The 27,190-nt window shown below is 39.8% G+C and overlaps 1 protein-coding gene across 1 annotated transcript in view; it reads left to right on the top strand.

Annotated features, from left to right (window-relative positions):
• LOC140278755 (protocadherin-15-like) overlaps window positions 1-25,704 on the top strand; it is a 179,919-nt gene extending 154,215 nt beyond the window's left edge. The window contains exons 36-40 of the mRNA XM_072373834.1: window positions 13,004-13,025; window positions 14,892-14,930; window positions 15,102-15,175; window positions 19,717-19,846; window positions 24,396-25,704. Of these exons, the coding sequence (XP_072229935.1) occupies window positions 13,004-13,025; window positions 14,892-14,930; window positions 15,102-15,175; window positions 19,717-19,846; window positions 24,396-25,166 (1,036 nt within the window). The 3' untranslated portion in view covers window positions 25,167-25,704. The remainder of the gene's footprint in view (window positions 1-13,003; window positions 13,026-14,891; window positions 14,931-15,101; window positions 15,176-19,716; window positions 19,847-24,395) is intronic.
• The last annotated feature ends 1,486 nt before the right edge of the window (window positions 25,705-27,190 follow it).

Here is a 27,190-nt window from a genome sequence, read left to right as displayed (position 1 = left end):
ACGTCTTATTGGCAACAAATTAAATGAAGCATGTTTTTTAAATGCTACATCAAAAGTCACATTATTGAGTGACGCAGCACATTGTCATCTTTTGTGCAACATAATAAAGTTTTACAGAATCTTAAGGGTAGTAAACTACAACTGTGAAATAGTGAAAGTTTCTCTCTTCATGAATATGCCCTGAGGCATCATCAGATTTTTAGACTGTCTTCTAACTAAGTAAAAATAATTATATATAATACATATATATTTATATATATAAACACAGTTGAGTGGGGAAAAAGTGTGTGAACCTTTGCTCACAGTATCTGATGTGATCCCCTTTTCTGCAGAAATTCCTGCAATTAAAACTTCTATTAACTGTTGCTCATTCTTTTACATCAGCTTTGAGGAATTTTAGCCCATTTCTTCTGCACAGATGAGTCACCATTATGAGATGTTGGTAGGTTTCCTTTCATGAACTGCTTCCTTCAGGTCTTTCCTCTACATTTCCACTGGATTAAGATCAGGACTTTGACATCATCATTCCCTAATACTTCTATTAGGATTCTTTAGTCAAGCTACAGTGGAGACTGATGTGCTTACAGTTGTTTTCTTTCTGCAGGACCCACTATCTGTGGAGATTCCCTTCATGAATAGATGTCTTGATGTTTTCATTCACAATTTGTTTGTAAAATCCAAAGTTCATTGTTCCATCAGTGATGATTAGCCATCCTTGCCCAGATGCCGCAGCAGACCCAAACCATGATATTACAGGCCACCATGTTTCACAAATGGGATAAAGTTATTTTTCAGGAATGCAATGGTTTCCTTTCTCAAAATATGATTATTTTTTGAATGCTTTACATGCTTAAATATGATTATTTTGAGAAACCAAACAAGTCTCTTTTGGTCTTATCTGTCAACAAAACTTTTCTCTAACCACTTTCTAGCTTTTTCATTTGATATGTAATAAACTGCAGACAGGTAGCAGTGCTCTTTTGGTAGAGCAGTGGCTTTCTCCTTGCAGCCTTCCCATATGACATTTGACAGAAGCCTTTATTAGTATAGGAGTAATCCTGGGTTCCTTTGTGACTTTTTGCTCTTGTAGTGATCTTGGTTGGTCAACCGTGCCTGAGCAGGGTAACAGTCCAACTCTGTAACCTGACTCTAAAGTCATCTTCAAATTAACTGATAATCCTGAAGGTTAATATACTTTTTCCACCTGCAGATATGTAAAATTAGATCATATTTATCAATAAATATATGACCAAGTAAAATATTTTGTTCTCATCTATTTGATTGTAGCTCTTGATCTGCTTTTAATATTTGAACAAATCTGATGATGTTTCAGGTCATATTTATGCATACATGTGCAGTATATCCAGTGTAGTCACATTTCAATATCATTTCAAAATAATATCAGCAGTGTAGGCTATATGTTCAATATTTACTGCTTTTGATTAAAAATATTGCATTTTTACTAAATTAACAAGTTAACAAAAGTCATCTTCATCTTTACACTGAGTCATTAACATCTCCTGTTGACCATTATTGAAGATCCTTTCTTAAACTCTCACCATTTCAGTACCATTCATGTTATTATCCCACTTCTTTTCCTCTCCTCTCTTTATTCTCATCCTTTCACCTTCATCCATGGGAGACAGACAAAAGTGAGTAGGATGAAACGGCTTCAAATCTCTGACTAGTTTACCATTCAGCAATCCCCAGCTGTAGATTTGTGTCTGTGGTCGTTGGTGATCGGTGTTGTTTTGTGTGGGGAGTAATTTGGTATATCTGCCGATGAAATTAAGGTGCCAGAAGCTAATTATTCTTTTTGCATTTTAGTGTTTGGATTTAAATTTTTTGAATGGGTTGGGTGACATTTTGAGCTTTAGTTATATGTTGTGGTTTAGAAAGAGTAGGCATGAGTCTCAGTGAGTCACATACATTTTAATTTCATAAATTAGCATACTGTCAACCTCAGAGGAAAAAATAATTCAGTCTCTTATTGTAAAGAAATCTGCTTACTCTCACAGCTCAATGACGCACTATTGTGTTTTCCTCCCTTGCAGACGTGGTATTGCTTGTAGCTGTTCTACAGAGGCATTGTTGTTGCATACTTGAAATCTGCCTGCATTATATGCCTGTGTCTCAGATGTGTTTTGTAGAGCTTTATCTGTTATTCCTGTGTATTAACAGCACCGACATTAAGCTCTTACCTCTTAAGATTTTTTTTCTCTCACTTAACTGATGTGAACTCAGTGTTCAGTACATTTACCAGACTGCAGTTTGAGCATACAGTCTGTTTTGTTATCTACTACTCTACCCTTTGTACAACAGTTCATGCTATCATGTATATTGATGCTCTTTCATTTAAATTTCATTCCATTCCTGTCTCCCTATCCCATTTCATGTATTTTGATTTATAAAGTTACATCTCTCCTATTCATTATTACTCTTCTCCCTTATATTTAATTTGTAATCCTTTATTTCTCATTTCATTCCATTTTCTGTCTATTTTCTTTTCCGCTAAGTCCATGTACCAGCCGGTCAAATCGTGGGGGGAGCGCTGGCAGTTTGGATGAAAGCGACCGCCAACGTTTGATCTCAGATTTTGCTACACGAGCAATTGCTGCCCATCGCCAGTGTGTTGCTAATGGAGGAGTGCTTAACAAACTCCCCAAGTCAGAGTCCAACGTCACCTTTCTCTCTGATGAAAATCCCCGGACTACCAAAAATCCCATCTACCATGAGGACGGGACTTTGAGCAGTCCCGAGATGCTTGTAAAGAACCAGAGAAAAAAAGATTTTCTTGGGAATTTCTCCCCTTCAAGGAAAGGCCTTCGAGACGCCTGGCTGAGGCTCAGCTCACCTGGATGTGATGTGGGGTTTGGTGGATACAGCGGCAGTGACAGCGGATGGGGATCTAGTGCTGGACACAGCTGGACACTCCCATCAAGATTACATCGAAGAGAGATGTATGATGCTTTGAGGCGCCAAGTGGTTATGGATCCTGTGCAGTGGGAGCTGGAGCTCCTAAAGGCAGAATTCAAGGAGAGTAAAGATGCTGGTCTGGATTCAGGCTTTGACCACGGACTGGATTCAGACGTGATTGGAAGCCCAAGTCTGGAACCAAAGCTGTCAGTGAAAGAACAAGCCAGACAGTTTGAGCAACAGGCACTTCAGGAAATGAGGCAAAGGCTAAACAGAGATTCCAGGGGTTCATTATCACCTGATATGCTACTTTCTGTTTTCCCAGACACTCCTCAGCATCAAAAGTACAGCCCCACTCACAGTGCTTCACCTGCTCAGACTGCAGAAGGTCCCCCTAGTATCATCATCACTCATAGTGATGGAGGCACCCCTCCACCTAATCACAAGCCAACTCCTCCTGTCCTGCGGCGCTTTGGTGCAAACTTAACAGGAAATCACAGTGGAGAAGAAAGGCTTCAGGTTAATTTAGAGTTCATCCCTGACCCTCCTGCAACACCTCCACCACCACCTCCATCTCCACCTCCACCACCTCCCATCTCTGCTCCTCTTCCTCCCTCATCTCCCTCTTTAAATCACCCTCAAACCCCCCCTCCTGCCTCCCCTGCTTCATCTCACTCTGGCCAAAAAGGGACTCCTCCTCCTCCTCCCCCTCCCCCTCCCCCTCCTCCCCCCCCACCACCACCACCACCACCACCACCTCCACCCCTCCCTCCTCCTGTGTCTCCCTCACTCCTGCGTCCATCCACATTTGTCCTCCCATCTCTCGCAGAGGTCCCCGCTCTGCGACCCGTGTCTCTCCGCCCTCCACCTCCACCCCTCCCTGTGGAACCTGAACCTCCCCGTAAAGAACTTAAAGGAATCTTAAAGAACATCCAAAACATAGCAGACATAGAGAAGTCTGTTGCTAACATGTTCAGTCAGATAGATCAGAAACAGATTCCACTCAAAAAAGTGAGGAAAAGTCGGGCTTCTATGGATTCCCTGGATTCTCTTGACTCTTTGGACACATTGGCTATTGGAGGAGGAGAGGGAGGAGAGCGAGGTAGTGAAGGACCAGGAGGAGGAGAAGGAGATGATCCCCCACCTTCACCGATTCCAAGTGTAAACATGAACTCTATTGTGGAAGAGCTTGAGAAACGATTTCCCTCCCAGTCTACAATGCTCTAGCCTTGGTTTTCTGGATATGGAAAACCTTTAGAGCGAGCTGCTTAACACGGCTGTGTAGACTGCTGTGGAGCTGCCAAGTGACTAATTAAAGCAACTCGGTTGGATACTGTGATTTTCACTGTGGTATGGTATGCTTTTCTTACTGGACTTCCTGTATTTTATGGAAGAAAAGAAAGCAATATGAACGCTTTGGGCAAAGAAAATGCCGCTCGTTTTTGGAGCTTATTATAAACAGAAAATTAGGAGCGAAAAACTTAAAGATGCTTGAAAGTGTTGAAATATCTCCTGGTTAACTTTCAGTTTGACTGTTGTTAACATTTCATATCCATTGCAGGTAAATTGCATACCTGTCAACAAATGAAAATCAGTCAGCTCCAGCCAGTGGTGTTCTCAATTAAATTGGACAGGGGTCACAGACAGAGATGTTGACTGACACTTGCTGTGATGAGAAGCTGATTACGAGTTTGGGTTGGCTGTCACACTCCCTCTGAACAATACCTGGTGCAATGAGTGTGAAGAAGAGGGGAAAAGATGAGAAGAGAATATTGTCAAATCTGCCAACTTGGATTGAACCTTTATGGAAAGGAATCCTTTTTTCCCCTTTTATAGATAACTTTGATCCAGCGCTTCTGTTGCTACAGAGCTGCTACCACCTTTATGTGATCACTGCCACGTTGACTTTTTATTCTCTTTTTGATCAGTATTCACTTTATCATTGCATAGATACCTCGTGCAGTAACAATTTCTGTCGGATTGTCTGTTCTTATCAGTAGTCTTTTATCTCTGTCTTTGTCATTAATATTGTGGATGCACTGTGTAACTTTCCTCTTTCGGTTATGTTGTGCCATCAAAGTGATTACCGGCATGACATACCCACGCAACATTTTTATGAGCAAATTCAGTCCTATATTAGAGGCCAATCCAAAGTTTTCATACATGCATGATTCCATTCCCACTACAAAGGATCAGTTTGCTTTCTTAAAAACCTGTTCCCTGCATGTTCATTAGGGAGAAAGAAATGGTTACAACAAGAGGAGGAGGTATTGTGGTTGTTGTTTATGAAAAAACAAAAAAAACAGATCCTTGGCAGATTTACTTAATATCGAGCGACACAGACTCTTGTGGATGCACGGGTGTGGAAAGCATGAATTTGCCCCAATTATGCCGCATCACGATATTCCTACTGTGTTTCAGAATTTAGACACCAAGAGAACTTTAGAGTTTAGGAAAAGATTGCTTTTTTTGGTGGCTTGCTGATAATTATGGGACTTTATGGGGCAAAAATGGCATTTTATTTCAATAAAGAAACTACTGTGCATGTGCACATATTTTCTTCTGTTTTGGAAATATTCATCCTCTTAGTATGAGTAATAATCTGTGTTGTGTCCTTGTTGTTGGCCTAAAAATGGGTCTATCATACATACTACAAACTAATTTATTGTTGGTATTTTAAAACTTATTTCATGGAAGCCATTCACGATAATCTTTATTATTATATGAGTTTATTTCTTTTTAGTTTAAATAACTGAGATGCAAGCCCAAGATAACTCAAAGATTTTGACTTTGACTTCATGTTTGATGAATGAAAAATATCACTGACCCCCTAAACTAAACCAATCTAAAGACACAAAGGGACGATATGGAATGGAATAATCTTTATTAAATACAGACAGTTTGAACCCAAGACAATTCATTTTGTTTCCTGTCAATTTGATTTAATTTCTTAATAGACATCCTATTTAGCATTTCAGGCTCACAAAACATTCCAAAAAATTGGCACAGCGACTATTAAGGATAGCTAAAAGAAAAAGACAAAAATAACCAAAATGCTATTTCAAATAGGCAATGTCAATATGTGATTGTTATAATTTGGCACGAAAGCATCAACGTGGAAAGAGAGTTTTTGGGAAGCAAACAAGGGTGGAGGATCTCCAGTTTGTCAACAGATATGTAAATAAAGAGAATACCATTGAAACAATCTGGAAGAGTTTCAGTGTGTAAACGGCAGCAGACCCAAACTGAACACCCTTGATCCCTCGATGGCACTGAATCAAGAACCATCATTCGTCGATAGCTGGTATAACCAAATGGGCAAAGGATTACTGCGGGAAGCCTTTATCAGACACCACAATACAGCGTTCAAGTTTTGTGAGAAGAATGGCAACATTACGAAGTGGTAAAAGCTGTCCCAACTGTTTTTCTTTTTGTTTATTTGTTTTTGTTGTTGTTTTGTGTTTCAGGCCTGAAATGCAATAATGGGTGCACATTAACAAATAAAATGAAGTTGGCGAGACATTGCATGAAAACTCTAGGGCTCATATGTCTACAGATGAATAAAGATCAAAGTAAATTTAAGATTCAGCATTTTCTCTCTTGTTTTTAATGTTTCCAAACCATCCAAGCTTTTAGGGGGGATTATATTTTTCTAATGTATATGTATACATATTTGTTTTCGCTGTTAGCTGCAGCCAGCTGGGTTACTCAGTAACTTGTTGTCAATTATTTAAGTCTCGAAATTCTGACTTTGGTGGAAAATGAAACTTGGTGCCTATAGGTTGACCTAAGAGTTCCTCTGTTTATGATGGCAAGTTGAGATGATGCTTACCCAATTGGTGCTTAATGCGAATCAAACTTAACTCTTGAATGCTGCAGGCTCACCAAGGGGCTCAAACAGTCAAAAGTTCAAGGGACCGGCCCCAAGCTGGAGATGTTCCTTAAACTGTTGCCTGGTGTTTCACGTAATTTTTTTGGGAATGTGTTGTTGAAAGTTCTGCTCAACGTCGGATCCTGAATTATGCTCTCTCGGAACGAGTGGACCTTCGCTATGTAATCATGTTGTGTTTCATAATTTCGACGAGGACCACAAACGTTCCCTGACTTTAACAAACACAGCCAGAGCCTAAGTCAGAAACGAGCAAACAAGCCTCCATTAATCCCATCAAAGTAAATTTGCTGCTGCAAATTACTTGCATTTGACCACAGTTCGTTAGAGGTTGAGCTTTTTATACTGCATTGATACTTAGGGACATTAACCGGTGGTTAAAATATTGTCTTTTGCCCGTACTGTTTCTGTTTTTATAAGCACTTATTTGTCTCAGGTTTTAGTTCTTCCTGTTCCCAGTCTGTCTTCTAGGAGCTCTCACTCTCATTGATGTCATTTAATAGTTTTTGTTTTCTTTATTATTTAGCCTATGTTGTCTGTACAATGTTCATGTATTTTTATTTCATCTGTTTTCCAGAGAAACAAATGTTAATATGTAAGTGGAGTCAAACCAAGGCTTAAAAAGAAAAGTTTATAACATTCATATTGTGGCATTTTTATTCACAGTATGCATTACATTTTTACAGTTATTTTCCAGCCTATGTTCTTGCTTCTTAGATTCAATAATATTAGCCTGCTTTGGGTACTGGATATGACACTAATATGAAATATATAAAATGGCAATTTTATGCAACAAAATGTGTGGCACTAAATGTGGCACTAATATATTTTTATGACAGAAAATATAAAGTGCTAAATAATTTTAAGCTCACAGGGTGTATTATATGGCAGGGATGAACAAACTTGTGCCCACATTATTTCATTATTGCTCAAACGGTAACCGTTTAGAATGCTTCTCACATAGATACTGTAGCAGGTTGAGTTAGTCTTGTCTGGTCCCCTGCTTTGTATCATTTTGTGCAACAGTAAATAAGATTAAACCCCAAGTTGTGCATCTGTGTGTTGTGTTGTATAATTACAGCACTAATATGCCTCAGGGTGGAACAGAAGGGACATTCGTATGTACAAAGGGGAACATTTACTCATGCTGCTGTGACTATATTCGGAGGTCAAACAGCCATCTCCACTGGCTTATAATTTAAGACTGGAAGAAATTTCACTGTGCATATAAGGATTGAGGAGTTTCCTTGTAAACCAAATGCTTTTCTGCTCATATAGTGACATATGATACTTGTAAATTTGGCTTAAAATGACAGTATATTGCTATCAAATAAAGGCATCCCATCTCCACTTTGATAAGCTAAAGTCCAGAAGCAGTTAACTGTTTTCATGTCGGCTTTACTCTGTATTTGGGTTAACGCAAATACACTGATCAGCCACAACATTAAAACTACCTCCCTGATATCCTGTTAGATACCTTTTGTGCTGCCAAAATTGCTCTGAACCACTGAGCTCTAGATAGAGTCCAGTCTCAAGAGGAAATGTGCTTGTCCTCATCTCCAAAACATTGTGCTGTAACAATCCATGGTTGGAGATTGTCAGATGGCAAATCGAGATCGAAATCAAGTATTTCATAACATCTAAGCCTAAATGTTTATTTTTAACTCTCAGCCCTTACCGTTCACAAGTGAGGTGAAGTAAAAGAATAAAATGACAGTGGAAATAATTTTTTGACTGGGTCTGTGACAGATGTAACTATTACAGGTTCTGGTGTTAGCTTTTGTACACTGGACCTCTTGGATGTACTGTGATTTCTGATGTTGGTAACAGATGCACTGGGTTCTCAAAGCTTTGCTGTCTTCAACTCATGAATCTTAGTTTTATTCAGAATTAATATTGATAACAACACGTTGCAAAAGCACACAATAAGAACTGAATTAGTAAAATACAGAAGCTGCCTGTTAGACAATGAAGGTAAATTGAGAGAAAAAGTTATGTGTAATGAGATGCAGCAGACGGAGGTTGAGAGCTAATCTTGACATAAAACATTTTTCGGTGCAGTCATCTGAAACGGAACTACTGCCTGCGACCTGCATAATGCTGATGTGTAGCTGAATGTGTGTTTGCATATTTCTGCTCCTGTTTATGCGGAGTCTCTACTTTGAATGTGCACTTGTGCTTTTGTTACGAGCACACAGAGCCCTTGATAAAAAAAAAAATCCCATTTTGACAGCACAAGGTTTGTAGTTGGATCACGACTTTGTGTGGAAGAAAACACGCAACAACTGAAACAGACGCTCGCACACTGTGTTGTGAAAGTGCAGCGGAGAAGATTCCACCAGAACTTCTGTCAGGGGAAATCTCATGATGTCAAAGTTATGACCAGAGTGTATTTTATTTGCCTGCGTAACATGATTTGATAGAATTACACTGACATGATCAAGAGCGCGAGTCCGACATAACAGAGGTGACAGTGTGTGTCAGCTTTGGTAAAGGTTGGAAGAGGAATCTGAAGAAGCCAAGCCAACAGATTTTCACAATGTGTCAATTCTTCTGATGTACATCACTTAAAGGTGTATCTCCTCAGAGGAAAGGCTATGCTTACCATCTTCCTGTTTAGCTGTTATTTTCACCCAGCAGAGAATATGATATCATCAAGATAAAAAGAAAAAGAAATGATTATACTCAAGTCTGTATTAGACGAAAGAGAAAAAGAGAAATGAAGGCTAACCCAGCAGTGGCTCTGTCTTCTGAAAGTGGAGTGTGCTAGTTGGTGGTATAATTTAACAGAAATCAGCATCACCTTTTAGTTTAAATGTAAACTTTAAAATCAATGAAAGGTTAAATGAATAAATTATCTTTTTTTAAATTTTTTTAACCATGCAAGAGCTGGGATCTTGGCATTTAAGTAGATGTTATTTGGACAAGGAGAAACCAGCCTGAAAACCAGGCCCACCCCTGATGTCTCTCATGACAGGACTAAGAGCCAAGCAGTGCTGCAAAAAAACTAATAAGGAACAGCTCAAGGAGCATGAAAATAACCAAAGGTTTTGATCTGCGCTCTTTTTAGATACCCATCCACAAAATACGATGAGCCAGATCCACGGAGGCCCCCCCCCCCCCTGCAACCCACAGTGTCACTGAGGCAGCCTTTGTCCAGTGGACACAGTTAATGAAACCATAACTTGTCATTATTTAAACACAATGAGAAACTTAAGTTTGACATGGTTTTCATTCACTGTTTTCTTTGGTCTCAGTTGCTGTGTGGTTAGTTTGGGCATTACAGCTACTTGTTTCAGGGGCAGGCAACACAATTCCCTGGTTAGATTTAAACGGTAAAACTACTTGGTAAGATTTAGAAAAATAATGATTTTTTCTTTTTTTAATAACACTTGTTAATCCATTGTGATGGATAATGACACATTGAACCACATTTGCAAATTGTGTTAAAAACTAATTATACAGCCTATCATCTGCATCTAAAAGAGATGTCAGGGGGCCTGACAGCTCGTACATGGTCTTTGACCTGAATCTGGCACGCCGCATTCTCTTGCTATTTAACCAATCATACCACTATCCAGCTACCTTCCAGGGTAATATTCAAAAGAAAATCTGAACTTCTTAGTGTCAAATGAAGTTTATTGAATGTAGTGAGTGCTGAATATGTATAATGTTATGGTAATTTATGCAGTGGCACTAAGGAGCTTCTTTTCGCTCTTGTATTTTTGGTTGATCTTTCCTTAGAGGGGATAATTCTAACAGCAGCTCAGATTTTTTTCAGCAATTCTTTTAATAACATTCAGCCACATCTAAAGACGATCCTAACCAAAGAGAAAATAATGGATGTTATTAGGCAAAGAAGTCTGAAACAGGTGGAAGGAAAAGGTAATCAGGAGTCAGCACTGAGTGTGAAAGGGGGAGGAGCTACACTAGCCCTATAGAAGGAAACGGAGAGATAAAACGTATAGAAAATGAGAAGCCTCACCGCGTTGTCATACTGTGTTTTTTTGTTTTGTTTTTTAAAACCGAATATTTCTCCACTCGTGTTTTCCAAGATGAGGTGGAGATGACACAAAGAGTGAAAGTCAGTCATGCCAGATGTGTGTCTGTGTGTGCGGCGGAGATTAGATGGCTGTCTGTGTTATTGTCTCCAGAGGACCTCATAATGTGTCTGTCAGAGCAACAAGGGCACAAAGATAGACCTTTCTTCACACACTGACAAAAACAAACGCACACCCAGTACCAAGCACAAGCTGTTAGCAGCTAATATCTTGAGGGTACATACACACTCTCATCTCATTTTAACAAGTATATCATCCCAAAGTCATCCTATTCATCTCACCCAGTAATTCTTCTTTTCATTTTCCCAATCATTCCGTCTCTTCAGCCACTGATATGTTCATCAGCCATAATCCACTCACCAAGCCTTCTTTACCTGCATTTAACTGACGTTCTTTTCTTTTTTGAAACCCTCACTTTTATTTTATGGTGCGTCTTGATACTGAACAAATAGCTATAATTTGTCATTGGAGCATATGTTAGTCAGTGTACGAGGCACAGTTGTAGTGTGAATTACTGAAAAGAATTCATGAAACGTTCAACTGGTTGAGTAATTAGCGTGTGTGCGTGTGTGTACGCACTCAAAGAACAGAAGGAAGAATTGAATGTGTCCTCTAACGGTCGGCATTTGTTGTTCTGTGATACATCTTAATTTTAACAGCTCATTAGCTAAGTTTCACACCACAGTAATCTCTGTATTCCCATAGTTAAGACTCATGGACAAAGAGGTTATTGGTTGTTATTCTGTATTTCTTTCTCTTGTTTTGTATGAAAGTGTAATTATGTAATTCCCATCTCTCTCTCCCATTCTCTAAGTCTTAATGTGTCTTAATGACATCCCCAGATAATTGGTTTCCAGGCTTTTGATACTTCTCCGCAGCAGGTGCTATGCAGCTCACTCAGGTTGAGATCAGGGGATTGTGTCGGTACCCAAATATTTATTGACCTAACTGTGCATGAAAAAATGGATTCCACCCACTACAGTCAGCACATTATTAGTGTAGTTTCACACAAACCGTGATGGCACAGGGAGTCTGCCACATCATAGCCAGGTGCCTTTTGTTTATCTTCTTTTCTTCTTTTCATGTCTTCCTGAGGGCATTCATGATTGTCAAAAATTTGACCTTTTATATGGAACAAATTCTCTGAATTCTCAAATTTTGGATTACTTTAGTGGTTTTCAAAGCAAATCCTCTCTGATGCCGTTGCATGCAAATGTTGAAAATTACAGACCGCTGAGATGAATAGGAAAAACAATATTAACTAAAATGTCTTTTCTGTGCTGAAGACACCCATCTGGCTTAGATGTAAAGACTTAAATTCTTAGTTTATTCACAGACAATTTCCAAAATGATTCTGTTATTCTGACTACTACTAATAGGAATCTTTTTCACCTGCCACTGACAGTTTGAAGCCAGTCTATGAACTTTTTTTTAAAACCAACCATCAAAGTGTTGTTTCTTGCATTTAATTTTTTTCAAATTCACTAATGATTTAATTTCCTTTCATGACCTCAAAATAAAAGCAGATTCTTCTTATGTACAAAATGTCTCTATCTAAACTTGACCGAAGGCTAGCCAAGTGGACCAACCTTTTTTAACAGAGGCCAACAATTGCTTCCAATGCTGTCTTGCTTAATTTGGATCTCTGCTCCATACGTTAATGCTCACCATCACAGTTAAATACCTAACCCTAAGGCCTTGCTCTACGCCTAATTGTAACCTTAACCAAGAAGATTCAAGTATAGTATGGATGTGACAATGATATATTTACAAAGGTATAGTTTATCCAAAAAAAACCTTCCATTGAAAAAGAAAATGTGCTCTTGCAGGAAAGCACTTTGCCTAATATAGTATTATAGTTTCCTCTTTGTTTTTTTTTCCTTTGGTTGTTATCTCTTATACAGTCCTACTGCTTTACACATTTATACACATGTAATGTTCAAAGTTTTACTACTTGCAAGCTACTTCTATTTGGGTTTTTATGTAAATATGTGTTTACCTCAACAGTTGGTAAATGCATAACTATACACTGACTCTGAATTAAACATTTGTGGCTCGTCAGTGTCTTGTGTTTAATGACAGGTGTTTTGATGATGGAAGGTTAACGGTCTTACTGTTTCTCTCCCCAACTTTCTAGTCGAGGATATGGACAACACGAGGTAAGAGTTTTCATTCTCGTTCTTGCTTAAGTTGTAAATCGTTATTTATGTATCACTTTTTCCTCGAACATCTTTAACTTGATGATTGGCTTTACCCTTTTTTCTGCTCTTTTTTCTATACTTTTTGATGCAATCAAAATGAAGATGAAGGCATTTGTCTACATTTGTGCTGTCCACTGATTTGTGCATTTTAAGAGTTTGAAGATTAAAACACACCTTTATTATCAGTATAGTAATAGTAACTTATAAGACCCACTGCATTCAAATAAAAATTGACACGAGATTTGAGCGCAATGATTATTTGTTCAAAGCTGTCAAACCTTGATTATGTTGTTAGCAGTGTTAGTTCAGTTATCTGCTTTGCAAAAATTTTGACTCCTTAAAGGGGAACTCTGGTATTTTTAAACCCAGATCTTATTTCTGGCATGAAATATGTTTATCTACTCACCGAGAACAGTTTGGAGAAAGCTGGCGTCCATCAGAAGCTTATTTAGATAACTCGCGATCGGTATATATATCCATATAACGGAGTGCACAGAGCAGGGACGATGCAGCCTCTAAATAAGGTATTATCTGTCTTTATTTCACCAATACTTAAAGAAGAATGAATGAACGAACGTACGTGTATAGAAATAAGGTCTAGGTTTAAAAATACCGGAGTTCCCCTTTAAATTAGGTCCCAGAAATCAGCAGCTATGAGCTTTCTATGCATAGAGGGCTCAACCTTGAAATAAGGCTATAAGAGGATGGCTAAATTTATTTCCTTAGTTTGTAATGTGATAAAGAGAAACATAAGATGAGCACTGGAAGTCATGCTGAGATTTTGGAGGCAAAAGAATTCTTTCAGAGAACTGCTCAAAGGGTTGTTAGAGTGGCAAATCAAACCTCCTATTTGACTGTAAAAGACACACTAGAAGTGCACTGCTCTGCTGTGAAGTGAAACTGTCACAAACAAGTCTCTCATGAAAGAATAATCGGATGGAGACATGTCGTAGCTACCAAATTTCGTTTCATATGTTTGTATCATCTGAAGAAAGCCTGTTTTTTGTTTTTTTTTAAAGAGGCTTGTGGAATAATACATTCAAAATAGTACTTTTCAGCTACAATTAGCACGGGTGTGTTTGGAATAAAAGAGGGGAAATTTCATGAGAGTAAGAAGTTTCCAACTGTCAAAAACCGGGGTAAATCAGTCGTGCTTTGTGATTGAGCCAGAGGCATTGGGGAACAATTCACTGGCTGAGGGAAGAATGAAGTCAGACGCATAACAATACATTTTGGAAGCAAACACACTAGCCACGAAAATACCTAACGATAAAGAGTGGATGGCCTCTACAGCCAGATAATGATCATTTCCACCTCTTAAAATCCACAATGGATTACTTGAAGAGGTGCAAACTGTAAGTATCAACAAGGCTCCCACAGTCCCTGACCTAAACATTGTTGAAAGTCTGTGGACAGACCTTTAAAGAGGAGTTCATCTTACAGAATCTTACAGAAATAGTTTTGTGCGGGAAGAACAGAAAACGATTCCCCAAGAGCTGAGAAACCTTTAGTTACTGCAAGAGTGTTTACAAGCTCTGTTGTGCAGGAGATGAAAGTAAGTATTGACCATGCAAAGAATCCAGTCTTGTTCTTGTTTTGTTCCTTTTCATTTTCTGAGACATTAACTTTATGCCTTTTGATGATCGTGTAGTCTTGTATGCACTTAATCATTAACAAATACTAAAATATTTACTTGAGTGTCAAACTCTGTTGGTTAATGTGCATTCAACACACAGTTGATCCAGAAGTTGATATCTAAATATCTTAGGGAGAGCTTTGAGTGCCTCTTTCTTTTCATCCACTGCTTTTCTTTCCCTCTGGCAGACACAGCAACTTCTCCGACCCTCTCTGCTCAGACCAGAGGTACTCTGTCTCTCCTTTTCTCTGAATACATCTTTACTCCGCACATGTATTGAAATGATCAAGAAGGGGTCTGTGTCTATTAGTGTGATTTTTCGTTTTTTTCTTCTAAATGGTCGAGTGATGTGACTGACTGTGTGGAAAGGTGCTAATAACGGCCTTTCGTTCTTACAGGAACTATCGATGGAATCTGGCATTGACCCAGGCCAAGAATACTACACACAAGATTATTACAACTATGACCATGGGTTAGTATTTACACACACTGCACAGAGCAGAATGCATTCATTTTTTTGCCATATTTTCATTTGTAAAATAAATCAAAGGAAACAAAACTGTCTCTGCCATATGTCATGGTCGGGGATGTTTCAAATCATAAGTGAACAGTTGGTTCTTGGTGTCAAAGTGTTGAATGTGGAGGAAAATGAGCAGGGGAAAAGACCCGGGTCTAATCACGCCCCCTTGACTCTACCACTTGGCCCTAACCCTCCATTTTTCAAGGGTAAGGTGCCCCTTTTGTTTTAGGGATCAAGGAATGGTGTTCAAGCATTTGGATAGCTATGTGACCACTGCTTCAGAGGAGGAAGTTAAGGAGACGAATTGGGAGAGGACCATAGTCTTTAGTGGCCAGACTTGTACTGGTCAGCAGTAATGGGCACATATTCACCAAACTTAGAGGACCTGCTCTTTATTTCTTGATGTAACACGCCACCTTCAGAGATCACACTAAGATAGCAGATAAAAAACTAAACACTGGCTGGGTCATTGGTCATAATGTTTTTGGCCTATCGGCATTGGCTTGGCTACATTGTACTTTACTCTGATACAGTAACCACCAAATACTTAATCTAAATAAATTCCTAATGTGGTTTCAGAATATACAACTATAGTGTAGTATACTAATAGCAATTTAAAATTGTGGATGTTTTTCTTCTGTTGTGCAGAGGTGAGGTTTCCTGTACTGAGCAGTCTCTTTATCAGCAAAATTATACAAAAACGTACAAGCATAATTACTTGACACTTGGTGGAACGATGGACCTTGGTCAAGGAAAGAATGTATTTATTATTAGCGTTAATTACCTTAATTTGAATGGCCAATTAGTTAAATGGCCAAGGCAGAGGATCAACCTTACAAGCACCTCTCTCATTACATTGCCTAATAGCATAAGTAATTATCAGGATATATTCGTTTTTATATTAAGACATGATACTAATTCTAGACAAATATGGTCCCTTTTACTGTTGTACAACAGTAGGTCTAGCTACTGTAGAGTTGCATCATTGTATGCTTTCTTTATGAGTGGAATAGATACTACAGGTAGTGAATTATGTCTGACCTTTGATAGCAGTGACAGACGAGAGTCTGGACCTCCCTGTGAGCATTTTATGCAGTCGAGTCTCATGTCAGCCACACAGAAGCTTCTTTCACATAAAGCTGATTGCATCAGCTGCACCTTGTTGGCTACACTAGCAACCTGCCTCATGCCAGCCTCATTCCATTTTTGATCTACAGGAAGTCAATCGATTTCTGTGTGTGTGTGTGTGTGAGAGAGAGAGAGCTCTATTATACGGTGCATGCATGCACTTTTTGTTCCTTGATGTTAAGGGAAAGGAGAAATGCTATATTGAAGCTAGCAATACCCTTGTGACCCTGGATAGGATGAAGTGGGTATGGAAGATGAATGAATGAATGAACTTGAAGTACATTAATGAAAATCATTTGACCAAAGAGTTTACAAACAAGTATGAAGCATTCTTGTGGCATCCATGTGTGTGGTGCTATGCAAACTGCTTGCCATCTGTGGAGCCTTGTGCAATTTTTGTAATTCTAGCTTCAGTCTCCCAGGAACTTGATTTGATACTCCCAAACAAACACTACTGACATATGCTCTCGCATAAATGCACAGTAGAAGACATTCACACACACAAAATCTCCTGAGGCAGACGCATTCATTCACTCATACAATCACTCAAACCCTCTCGTGCTTGTTATTTCATGCACACGCTCTCCCTGTGTCTCTCGTACACACACACAGACACTGGAAGCTAATTCTCTCCCTAGATTTGCAGTACTGTTGCAGCTCATCAGGCATCCAGCCGTGGAAGCAGACAATGGGCCAGATGCTGGTGGCTTAGAGCAACATCTACAAACTCATGTCTTTGTACACACACAGGATCAGGAAATCAGACTTTGTGAGAGTGAGATCTGATATGTTTCAGTAAATGAAAGGAACGGGTAGTATATGCTGCCAAATAATAAAATCTTTTCTCATTTCTCCTTGAAACAGTCGTGAGATACTTCTTCATAGCCATAATAATCCATTTATGAATGATCTGGAGTCACGGCTCACAAACTCTTGACCTTTACTCTTATCTGTCTCCAAAAGATGACACCAAAATGGGATTTTCTCTCCATGTGGGACTGTGACCATCTGCCAATGGCACAAGCTCTGATTGGATTCATATGGATGCAAAAATAACTTGAATCATTTGTTGCGCAGGTGTGATCCTTTGGAGAGAAAAAAAACAACCAAGCAAGCCAAATTCAAGTTGTCTTCTAGACATCAGTAATGCTCAAACCATATGTGTCAAGATACCGATACAAGGGATTAGATCTTGCTCCTCCGCCATCATCAGTGTGGGTGATGCAGTATAGTGATCAGCGAGGCTGCTGTAGGTATGGTTGGTGCAGAGACCGATGGCAACCACAGAAAAAAATATAGGATGACCCGATTCGCTAAGATGCAGTTAGTTTTTCAGAAAATTGTCAGAAAAAATATAAAGATTAGTATTTCCTGAAGCATTTGTCCAGCACAAGCAACAAAATGCTACACAAGTGGTGAAGTTAAAGAGCCTCCAGCAGCTATTAGAGTAGGATGGAGAATTTATTGTTATGTTTCAACCTGGCTGATTTTTGCCTCAAGATGATCACACAAATCTTGTAAAAAAAAAAAATCGGGTGCTTTATAAGGTCACCTGTAACGAGTGTGAAATTTAGCGACACGTAGTGGTAAAGAAACAACTTGCAGCCAACTAAACATAAGCCTCACCGAACGTGTCCCTTTAAAGCATCTCGGAGAAACCATCTGCTCTACCGCCAGTGTTTGGCTGTTCAATCAAGGGTACATTAGAAATATAGCAAAGTGGCTGAAAATAGAAAAACAAACAGACATCAGACAAACACATCTGATTTGAATAATTAGAATGTTACATCTTGTTACTGTGATTTGTGAGTTCTAAGATAAAATTCAGCTATCCTCCGGCTGCAGTTTTCTATCTCCAGCTTCAATCATGACTGTGATTTGTACAAGTTGTTTCTGTAATCTCTAAAAAAAAACTATTTCTGGGATGTTTTCAAATGAAATTCGGCTTCAGACAGTCTCACAGCTCCTGCATTAAATCTATCGGACAAATGTTAGTGAATACAATCTGTTCTTTTATTTTAAGGCATGAGGAGAAACAAGTGTTTTCCCCAAAGTGTTAAAGTTTGCTCTTCCTCGGGGCAAGCTGTTGGCTTAGTGATTATGATGCATTACACATGGGCTAAAAATAGCTATTTTACTCCTGCAAACAGCAGATTGCGTCCCTATTCAAAAGCACTCATTTGCATCAGACAGCAGTTTTGGCAAACTAAAAAATATTTAGGAAAAAGAAGAATTACAAGTATTACAAATGTAAAAGTTTTTTTTGTTTTCCATCAGTTACCAACCTTGAAACTTTGTCATGATTGAAGCAATTCTTAAGTTATTACTGCCCTCTAGTGGTCATATGGAGAGATAGGGAGGAGTCGTAAAGTAGATATGAAGAGAGTAAAGGGAAGAAAGGATGGGGGCAAATGTGACTTAGAAGAAAGAAACATAGTGAGACCTATGACTAATTTCACTGTAGCTAATCAGAGTTTAGTGGGGGGTTTAGACTCACTACATTAGTTTGCAGAGGTCATGCTGTAAGATTTATGAATGTGACATTTGAATGTTACCTGGTCATTTTACTCGGACTCCTTAATTTCTCCTGTCTTTCTGTTTTTTTCCTTGTATTCTTTTTCTGCCCACGTTCTCTCTCACCCTCATCCATCTGTGATCCATGTGGCTCTTCCATTTGTTTATTACTTGGCTACATATTATAATCGAAGGGCAACTTCTCCCACTAGCTCGCTGGAGGCAGAATAATTACTCAAGGCAACTTCTCGATGCAACTCCGGTAAAGGACTCGCAGCAGATTGGGAACTTTAATCACTCTGGGACATATTGTTTTCAGGAAACCATTCGAGAAGATGCCTTTTTTTTTATTCTTGACCTATTGGCTGTCTCTGAGTTGCTGGCTGCAGGGCACAGAGCCCAAGTTGTGATACACAACAGTTTTCTTGGCAGGTGAAGTCGGGCAGAGCTCCCAGCAACAGGCAACAAGTAGAGACAAAAGGGAGGAAAATCAATTCCAGTGTTTTCTGCAAACTGAATGTCTCCTGGCAACAAAATGCTCCTTTTGTGATTAGGGCAGCTTTGTTCAGGAAAGTCATTAGGCACTGCTTATCATTGGACTGAACCACATTGTTGCACTATTTGTTACTGCTTGGATAAGTGGCTGTGGGTGAAGAAGTGTACAGCTTTGTTTGTAAGCAGCTTTCCTTCCTATCTTTACTGCCGATTGGCTGAGATTGCACAATAACACAGCTTCCATTTATTTCTAACAAAGTAATTATAATAAGTTAAAAAGTTTTCAGCTATAAAATTGAGCTCTGCACTACTTGTTTCTGTTTTCATGTTCTGCCTCCTTCTCTTTGTCTGTCCAGGTACGAACTTCCACAGTACGGCAGTCGCAGGAAGCTGATCTCACCCTCTGGTCTCTATGATGAATATGGAGAAGTTGTGGTTGATGATGATGGCAGCTACTACTACAGCCCTCAGGAGTCTGATGGAGAGGTAAACACAGAACAAGAGTGGATGAAAACCTAGTTTATATCTGAACTATGTATAGAAGTAGTATATGCAGTTTATTGTATGATATTGATAGTCTACGGTGGGAAATCCTTGATCCTCATTGACCGATATTTGACATATACATACTCTGAAATGTTGTGGGTTCCTTTTTTAATGAGAAAATTGGATAAGTTGAGGACAAAATGAATACTGCTGTAATGAACAAGTTGTCATTAGTCTGCAGCCAACAAGTCACAAAATCATCCTGCTCTATGAAACAGAAACTTTTCATTTCTTAGAAACAGTTCAGATGATCCTCTGATCATTCGAGGTGGAATTTATGATTGCACCCATCCTTATAATAGCTGCATAGAGCTGCTAATGAATGGATGAATCAGGTAATTAGTAAATGAGGGGAGAAACTGTGATTGTAATATCAAAGCAGTCAGTCGGAGACATGAAATGCTGCTACTTGATTGTCCTACAGCGGTTGTGTTCTGAAGCACAAATTAACTTGCACAACCGCATGGTCCAATTTTGTGTTAATGCAGCCGAAACACAGCTCCGTCCTCCCCGCTTGTGCCTCAGTGCTCTCTGTGTCTAATAGAACCATGGTTCTCCCACAGAGGTTTCTCTCTTTCATACATCACCAGATGAATCTTTCAGTGTTTTTAAGTCACGGTGGAAATGCAGCCAACCAACAGTCAGAAGGAACTTCTTAGTTACTTGGAATAAAAACAAAACAGAATTATAAGTAATGAGTAGTGAGGTAATATTTGGCTGCCATTTGACCACAGGAACTAGGGTCTTTTAGAGGGTATCATTCTCAACTCGCTCTCATTCCATTGTAGGCCGCTGCGTGACCAGCATGGTAAAGTGTCGAGGTTGAGCGACACACCTAACTCTGTATCATAAACCTAAAGCAAAAGCCCGAAGACTGGAAAAATCTTCTGGCTCCTTGAAAAAGACCCGAGGATATTCAAGTTCTGTATGCTGTTGATTTGAATGCTCCTTTTGTTAAACTCTGGCTTAAGGGAGGGATAGCTTTAACCTGGGAGAATTCATCTGATTATTCTGGGAGAATAATTTGCCAAAATACTTTGGAAAGAGCAACAGCCATTGGGAAAACCTGAAGACTGCTGACCAGGTGATGCAATTTCATCACCAAGTTGGCAAGAATTTTTAGGCCTGCACGCTGTTCAGGAGTCCAGCTAAAACACAGATTTCTACAAAAAAGGCCAACATTAAAATTGATTCAAGGTGGTGAGAATGAGTGATGACATTTTCACAGCATTTAGACAAAACTGATCGATTCCAGATTAACTTACTAGCCTTGTGCTGGGCGTTATATTTGACTGTTTTATTACTATTTCTAATGAACTCGGGCTTTTTTAAATATTAGCTACTCTGCCAGACTTTGAAGGAAGGGAGACTGTGGTTTTGAAGTAATAAGACCAAAATTAGACCATCTTCTCATCTATCTGTAATCATAAAAATGTTCAACTGTGCTTTTAGAAACCTATGCTCCCATGTACAGGGGTTTGAAGTAATATCTAAGTTAAAATGATGCAAGTCTGCATAATGCTAGCAGCTGTGAACCTCCTCACACTTCTGACACTGACATAATTACTTTTTGAAATTTAGAACTCTTGTATGTATTGTCATGACAACAGGTGAGGAGACAGTTTCAAGGAGACAGATTAGCCCCACACCCTGCCTACCTCAAACCCCATCCTCGACCTGTTCCACCTGCACAAAATACCCTGGGACCCTCGGGAGCTGAGGGTGACAAAAAACAAGACGGTGGCTCAAGTAAACCTAAAGGCTCGAGTGCAGTTGCCAGGTTGAAGGCCATAATGGGAATGAGTACTCTGCTGTCCCCTTCGGGTAAAACATCGACTCAGCCTCCTGCCATCCACCCTCCATGGAGAAAAGCCAGAGTCAGACCCATAGAGGAGGGAGGCAGACTGGCAGGAAGAATAGCAGAGGGAGCACATGTGGGGTTGGAGAAAGGGGAGGCAGGGAAAAAAGAGAATGAAAATAGAGGGAGAGATGAAGCAATAGAAAGAAGGGGAGGGTGGGGAGGAAGAGCAGAATTGGAAACATGGGGAAGAGGAGGCAGGGGCAGTATGACGAATAATGTAATGAGAAATACAGCTGGAGAAAGAGAAGGCGTCAGGCCAGAGCACAGGGGAGAGCTCCCTCACTCCTCTGGCCAGTATATCACCCTGGACGGTGGCATGATCATCGATGGGAGTTATTTCCAAACATCCATTGAAGCAAGCAAACCCCCTCCAGTGAGACAAAAGCTGAGTGAGACCCTCAGTCTTATCTCCTTGGCCAGAAGGCTCCAGGGACCTGCGAGGGTGGGAGATGAACAGAGGAGCAATAGTAAAAGCTGGGACAGAGGAGAGGAGAACAGTAGGAAGATGTACGGCTCCATAGGAGATATGAGTGTTTCTGCATCGGTGTCTGCCAGAGGAGATCAAGGGGGGAGGCGGAGCAGAGGAGGGGAGATTAGTGACAGTGTGACAGAGCAAAGTGATTCAGAAATAGGAAGTGTTAGCAAAGAGTCTCCATCAGAACTTAGTGTTTCTAACAGAAGCAGCCCAACCACATCAGTTACAGCAGAAACGGAAACAAATGAATCCGACTCAGGAACAGAGAGGGAAGAGGGAAGCCAGGGTGAGGAGGAAGAGAGGTCTGAGTCTGAGGGTGAATCAGGGTCAGAGACTGAAGATGAGGTGACAGAATCAAACAGAAAAGGTTCAAGAATTAGCAATAATAGCTCTTGGAGTAATAACAGGATTAGTAATGAAAGTAGAAGCAATTTGAGCAGCCGCACCAAAAACAGCACCAAGAGCAACTCTAAAAGCTCCCGATATTTAGGCTCTGCAGTTTCTAGGTCAAGGCCCAAAACCTCTAAACAATCATACTCCTCTCATGAGATATCAGAGCTTGAGGGTGAAGAAGACAGTGAGGAAGAGGAGGAGAGGCAAAGCGTTGGATCTGGAAAGTCCTCAGTCAGTAGGCGAACTTCCAGTCGTACCCAGTCTGAAATAAGCTCAGGTGTGACCAACACCTCAGAAGATTTGTCACCCATCATGGAGGATGCTGAAGAGGAAGAGAAAAGCAGCAACCCTGGTGGGGAAGGAGATGAAGAGGAAGATCGGGAATTGGAAAATGAGTCAGCTGATTGAAATCCTGATGAGGCCTCAGCCTCCATCTGAGATTAAAACCATTGCCAATAAGTAAGATCTTGGTGAGAATGCCTGGATTGGGTGTGCAGTCATTACCTGAGTGAAATCTATTACTGTAATCTGTTTCTTTCTTCTCTGTTTGCTGTGATTTATATTCACGTGTGTTTGAATTGCTGGCATGTCCTCTGCTGCCCTCGCAGAGTCTTATCTGCTTTTCTTTGTCGTTTGCTTGTGTCTTTAACCCCCCCTTCCAATCAGGCATTTCCCTCTTCTTCCTCATGTCAGGTTCACATCCTCGGTTTTCTTTCCTGAGCTGACTTCTCTCGTTTTACTGTTGAAAAAGCTTTCCTACCATCTGATTATCTCTCTGCAGCTCAAACTTTGTTATTTACTGACCTCTGATGGTTTGTTTAAGCTTTTTTCATTTGTCACCTCTCTTTCTGTGTGCATCATTCTCCTGGGATCAGTGAGCTCTCCCTGCACCCGTTATCTGCAGGGTGGAAAGACGCCTCTGCTGTCGAAAAAGAAGATATCATTTCCTCTATAATATCAAGGTTAAGTGGAAAAACTGTCAGGGATGCATTGTGTAACTGCAGAGCTACTATCACAACCACCTTGTTCTTTTTGCAAAGTGTGTGCGTAGCACACAGCAGTGTTGGATCTAACCTTCAGTAAATTGTTACATCTAGTATACAGTTTATTCTCAAAGGCACGTCATCGTTGCTGTCTTTTGGTCAAATTTTAAGCATCAGATTCACAGGCTGCTTTGAATAGCTGGTGACGAGGATGAAATCAACTCTGCTGATTTGAATGTGCAACTTTTACGTTGTACATTGTCTGAATTTAACACTTCAGTAGGTTAAAGGTGAAGTAAAGTGGAGCAATAAATGTTTAAGAAACCAGAAAAGGTCAGGGCAGAATTTTAATGACCATTGTTTCATTCTAAAAGACATTTTTTTTAATATTCATCTTTATCATTTTCAAAGTAACAAAGAAAAATAAAAATTCCAACAAATCTTTATAGCAGCTAAGAGTTTAGCAGTTCTTTTTTGGGGGATTTTCATCCATTCTTACTGCGAGAGTTATTTAGTTCCAGTGATGCTCTTCAACTTTTTTTCATGTTCTGGATATGTTCTGCACATTTCCTGCACATTTCTCTGCCTATCTGAAAGACTATGGGATGATGCCATTTTCAAATAGCCTCAAGCATCTTTTTCTGCTTTTTTTGAGTTTAAAAGTTTTCATATCAATAAACACATATTGATAAGAATATAAATGTAATGGTATTTTTGCTTTGTGTCTCTAATGTAGCTTTTATTTCCACTGATGCCATATGATTTGTGTTTCCACAGCAGGGCAGTAAAAAGCGTCGGATCAAGTTGGTGGTCGACCGGGAGTATGAGACCAGCTCCACTGGTGAGGACAGCATGCCAGAAACCCAACGCAGCCGCTTATCCACCATCCACAACAGCCACGTTAATGTTAATGGCAGCATCTATGTGGCCCAGAACGGCTCCATCATCCGCACCCGACGATCGGTAAACGCTACAGGTCCAACACACACCACAACCACCTCAAACAACAATATCAAACCGAGCTCTCCCATCTTCAGCTCACGGCTGGCCAAGCACTTTAAAAAACTAGATAAAATGGCTGCCACGCTGGAGGAGAGAGTACCCCTGAACAGCCCCAGAACAACAGCAGAAGGCGGATGCAACACACTGTGCACCTTCCAAAGTTTTCGAAAGGTCAACTCTGCGACAGCCACATCCTCTTTCTCTAACTCTGACAACAATAAAACGCTGAATGTGTTAAACACTCGACAATCCAGTGCATCTTTGGGGTCAACCAGCACCAGCATCACGGGCCCCAAAAGTTTAGCATCTAAGCCCGACCTGCTTAAAGCGGCGTGCGACACCACAGAGCAGCATGAGAGCACAGAGGAGATAGATGAGCCGAAAGAAGGTAAGAGCGAGTCAAAGGTCGATGTGGACAAAGACGATGTGGTTGGAGTCGTTAGGGTGGAGCCGCTGGAGTGCCCGAGTGACAGGACGCAGTCCGATGAGGAAGAACTATGGATGGGGCCATGGAACAACCTTCACATACCCATGACCAAACTCTGACTGACCCCAACGTCACTGTGATCGCTTCTTATTGCTAAGATCATTAAAATGTTCAGACATGATTTCTGTTCATTAGTTGTGGAACTAATTTGGACGCTCCAGTTCAGTTCAAACAAATCTAATAACACGATTGGCTCAGATCAGTTAATTTATTTCCATTTAAATTGAATATCAAATGATGAAAATACTTCCAGTGCAACAACCGTGGCGTTTAATTGGTTATTTACCAATTCAATCTTTAAAATGTCTGTTTTATAATGTTGATGCTCTAATCTGTGCCCAACTGATCTCAGAGCTGCAGGACATTCAAAAAACTGGACCTAGAAGATGAGGACTCAATATATTTCTACTTTGACAATGAGGGAAAAGCTGATGAACTTTTTTATGGCCCTTTAAGCGACTGGTGTCTGTATGGAACTGAGCTTGGTTCATTCAGTATCATGACCACTGGCGCAACTCATCTTGAATTTGCCTGACACGTTCCATTGACACATGAAGTCTTGTATTGTTCACACTTGCCTTTTTATTCTTGTCAAGTTGCTTGGCAGATTGAATCCAAATAAAGTTTCATCTATTGAATTATAGGTGGAGTTGTGGTTACCTTGCAGATGTCTGCTCTGCAGAAGTGGGAAGATGTGACCACGGTGAGATGTGGTAACTGGTAAATGAACTGTACCTATGTAGCTATCAGGTTACACAGTGATTACAATCTGGACTAAATTAACTGAACAAAACTTTCCAAAGAAAAGTTGCTATTTATATATTATCATATTATAAGGCCAGTCATTTAACCCATATACTTCAAAATCAAAGTAGTTCAAAGACAACATAAAACAGATGAAACAGTTCAACAACATGAGCATCCAAATGTGGAGTCAAGAATTTAAAGAATTTTAGCATAATTTTAGCGTGGTACAAAGTCCACTCCACTACACATTTAATTTGAAAAAGTCTTTTATTTTTGTTCTGCAAAGAGTTAAAAATTGTATTATTTATCACCGTTACGCCACACACATCTTCACACTCAGGTGTGTTCTCGTTCTCACAACGTATTCCCGCGAGACTTCCATTGTCCCTGTACATAGTGTAGCGAACGCGCCCTCTGCTGATGGTAGTTAGACACTGCATCACCACATTTGTCAAACAATAAACTAACCTTTCCCGATCAGATATTACACGGACAATTTTCAACACAGTCATGAGCTATACTTAATGCAAGTAATATTAAACATATAAATAATAATAATGTGGGTATATCACCGATGGCTCTGTATGCCACATCATCATATCCAGTGCACAGTAAGCTCCATTAATGCTCAGCATTTTAAAGCAAATTATAAAGCCATCGATATTTTCAGGTAAGGTGTCACCAACAATAAGTTGCAGCCACGATAAGAGCCGTCTGAATTCTCTTAATACTCATGAGAGGATTTTCAGTACTTCCCTTCGTATCCTAACACTGATCCCAACATCCCAAAAGTCCTGCTGACAACACATTCAACATGGGCAGATTAGAGTATTTTTTATAAGACATACAAGGAAATTTAATTATTATAAGTATAGATTCAATTTCAACATGTCCCGTTTCCTTTGGACTCTTTTCAGCTTCATATTTGTTCAGATAGTTGGATTATATTTATTTTTTGGAAGGTTGTAAATGAGATGTTCCACTAATCATAAAACAATGTTGATGCTGCTAGATGGTGTAACCAGTCGCTCTTCTCACCCAACTTCTCAGGCACTTGAGCAAATAACACAAAAAGTTATGGTAAATTTAAGCTTTGATTCCAATCTGCGACATGAAAAAAAAAAGTGAGTCACTCTCCCCTATGTTCTTCCCCCTTCTTCAGTTTTAACTGTTAATTGCATTAAGTTTTACTTAAACAGACGCTGTTCGGGAGGAACGTTTCTTTTTAATTTCCTGGGGGATCCACTTAACAGAGCACATCTCCCTTGTCAAAGTTCATCAGTATAAATGTGGGGGAACTTTTAATTGTGAAACACATTACAGTAAATTGTTTCAT

The sequence above is a fragment of the Leuresthes tenuis genome, unplaced genomic scaffold (genome assembly GCF_036924035.1).
Source record: "Leuresthes tenuis unplaced genomic scaffold, fLeuTen1.0.hap1 SCAF_20, whole genome shotgun sequence".
NCBI classification, from domain to species: Eukaryota; Metazoa; Chordata; class Actinopteri; order Atheriniformes; family Atherinopsidae; genus Leuresthes; species Leuresthes tenuis.
This window is presented reverse-complemented; position numbering and strand designations above follow the sequence as displayed.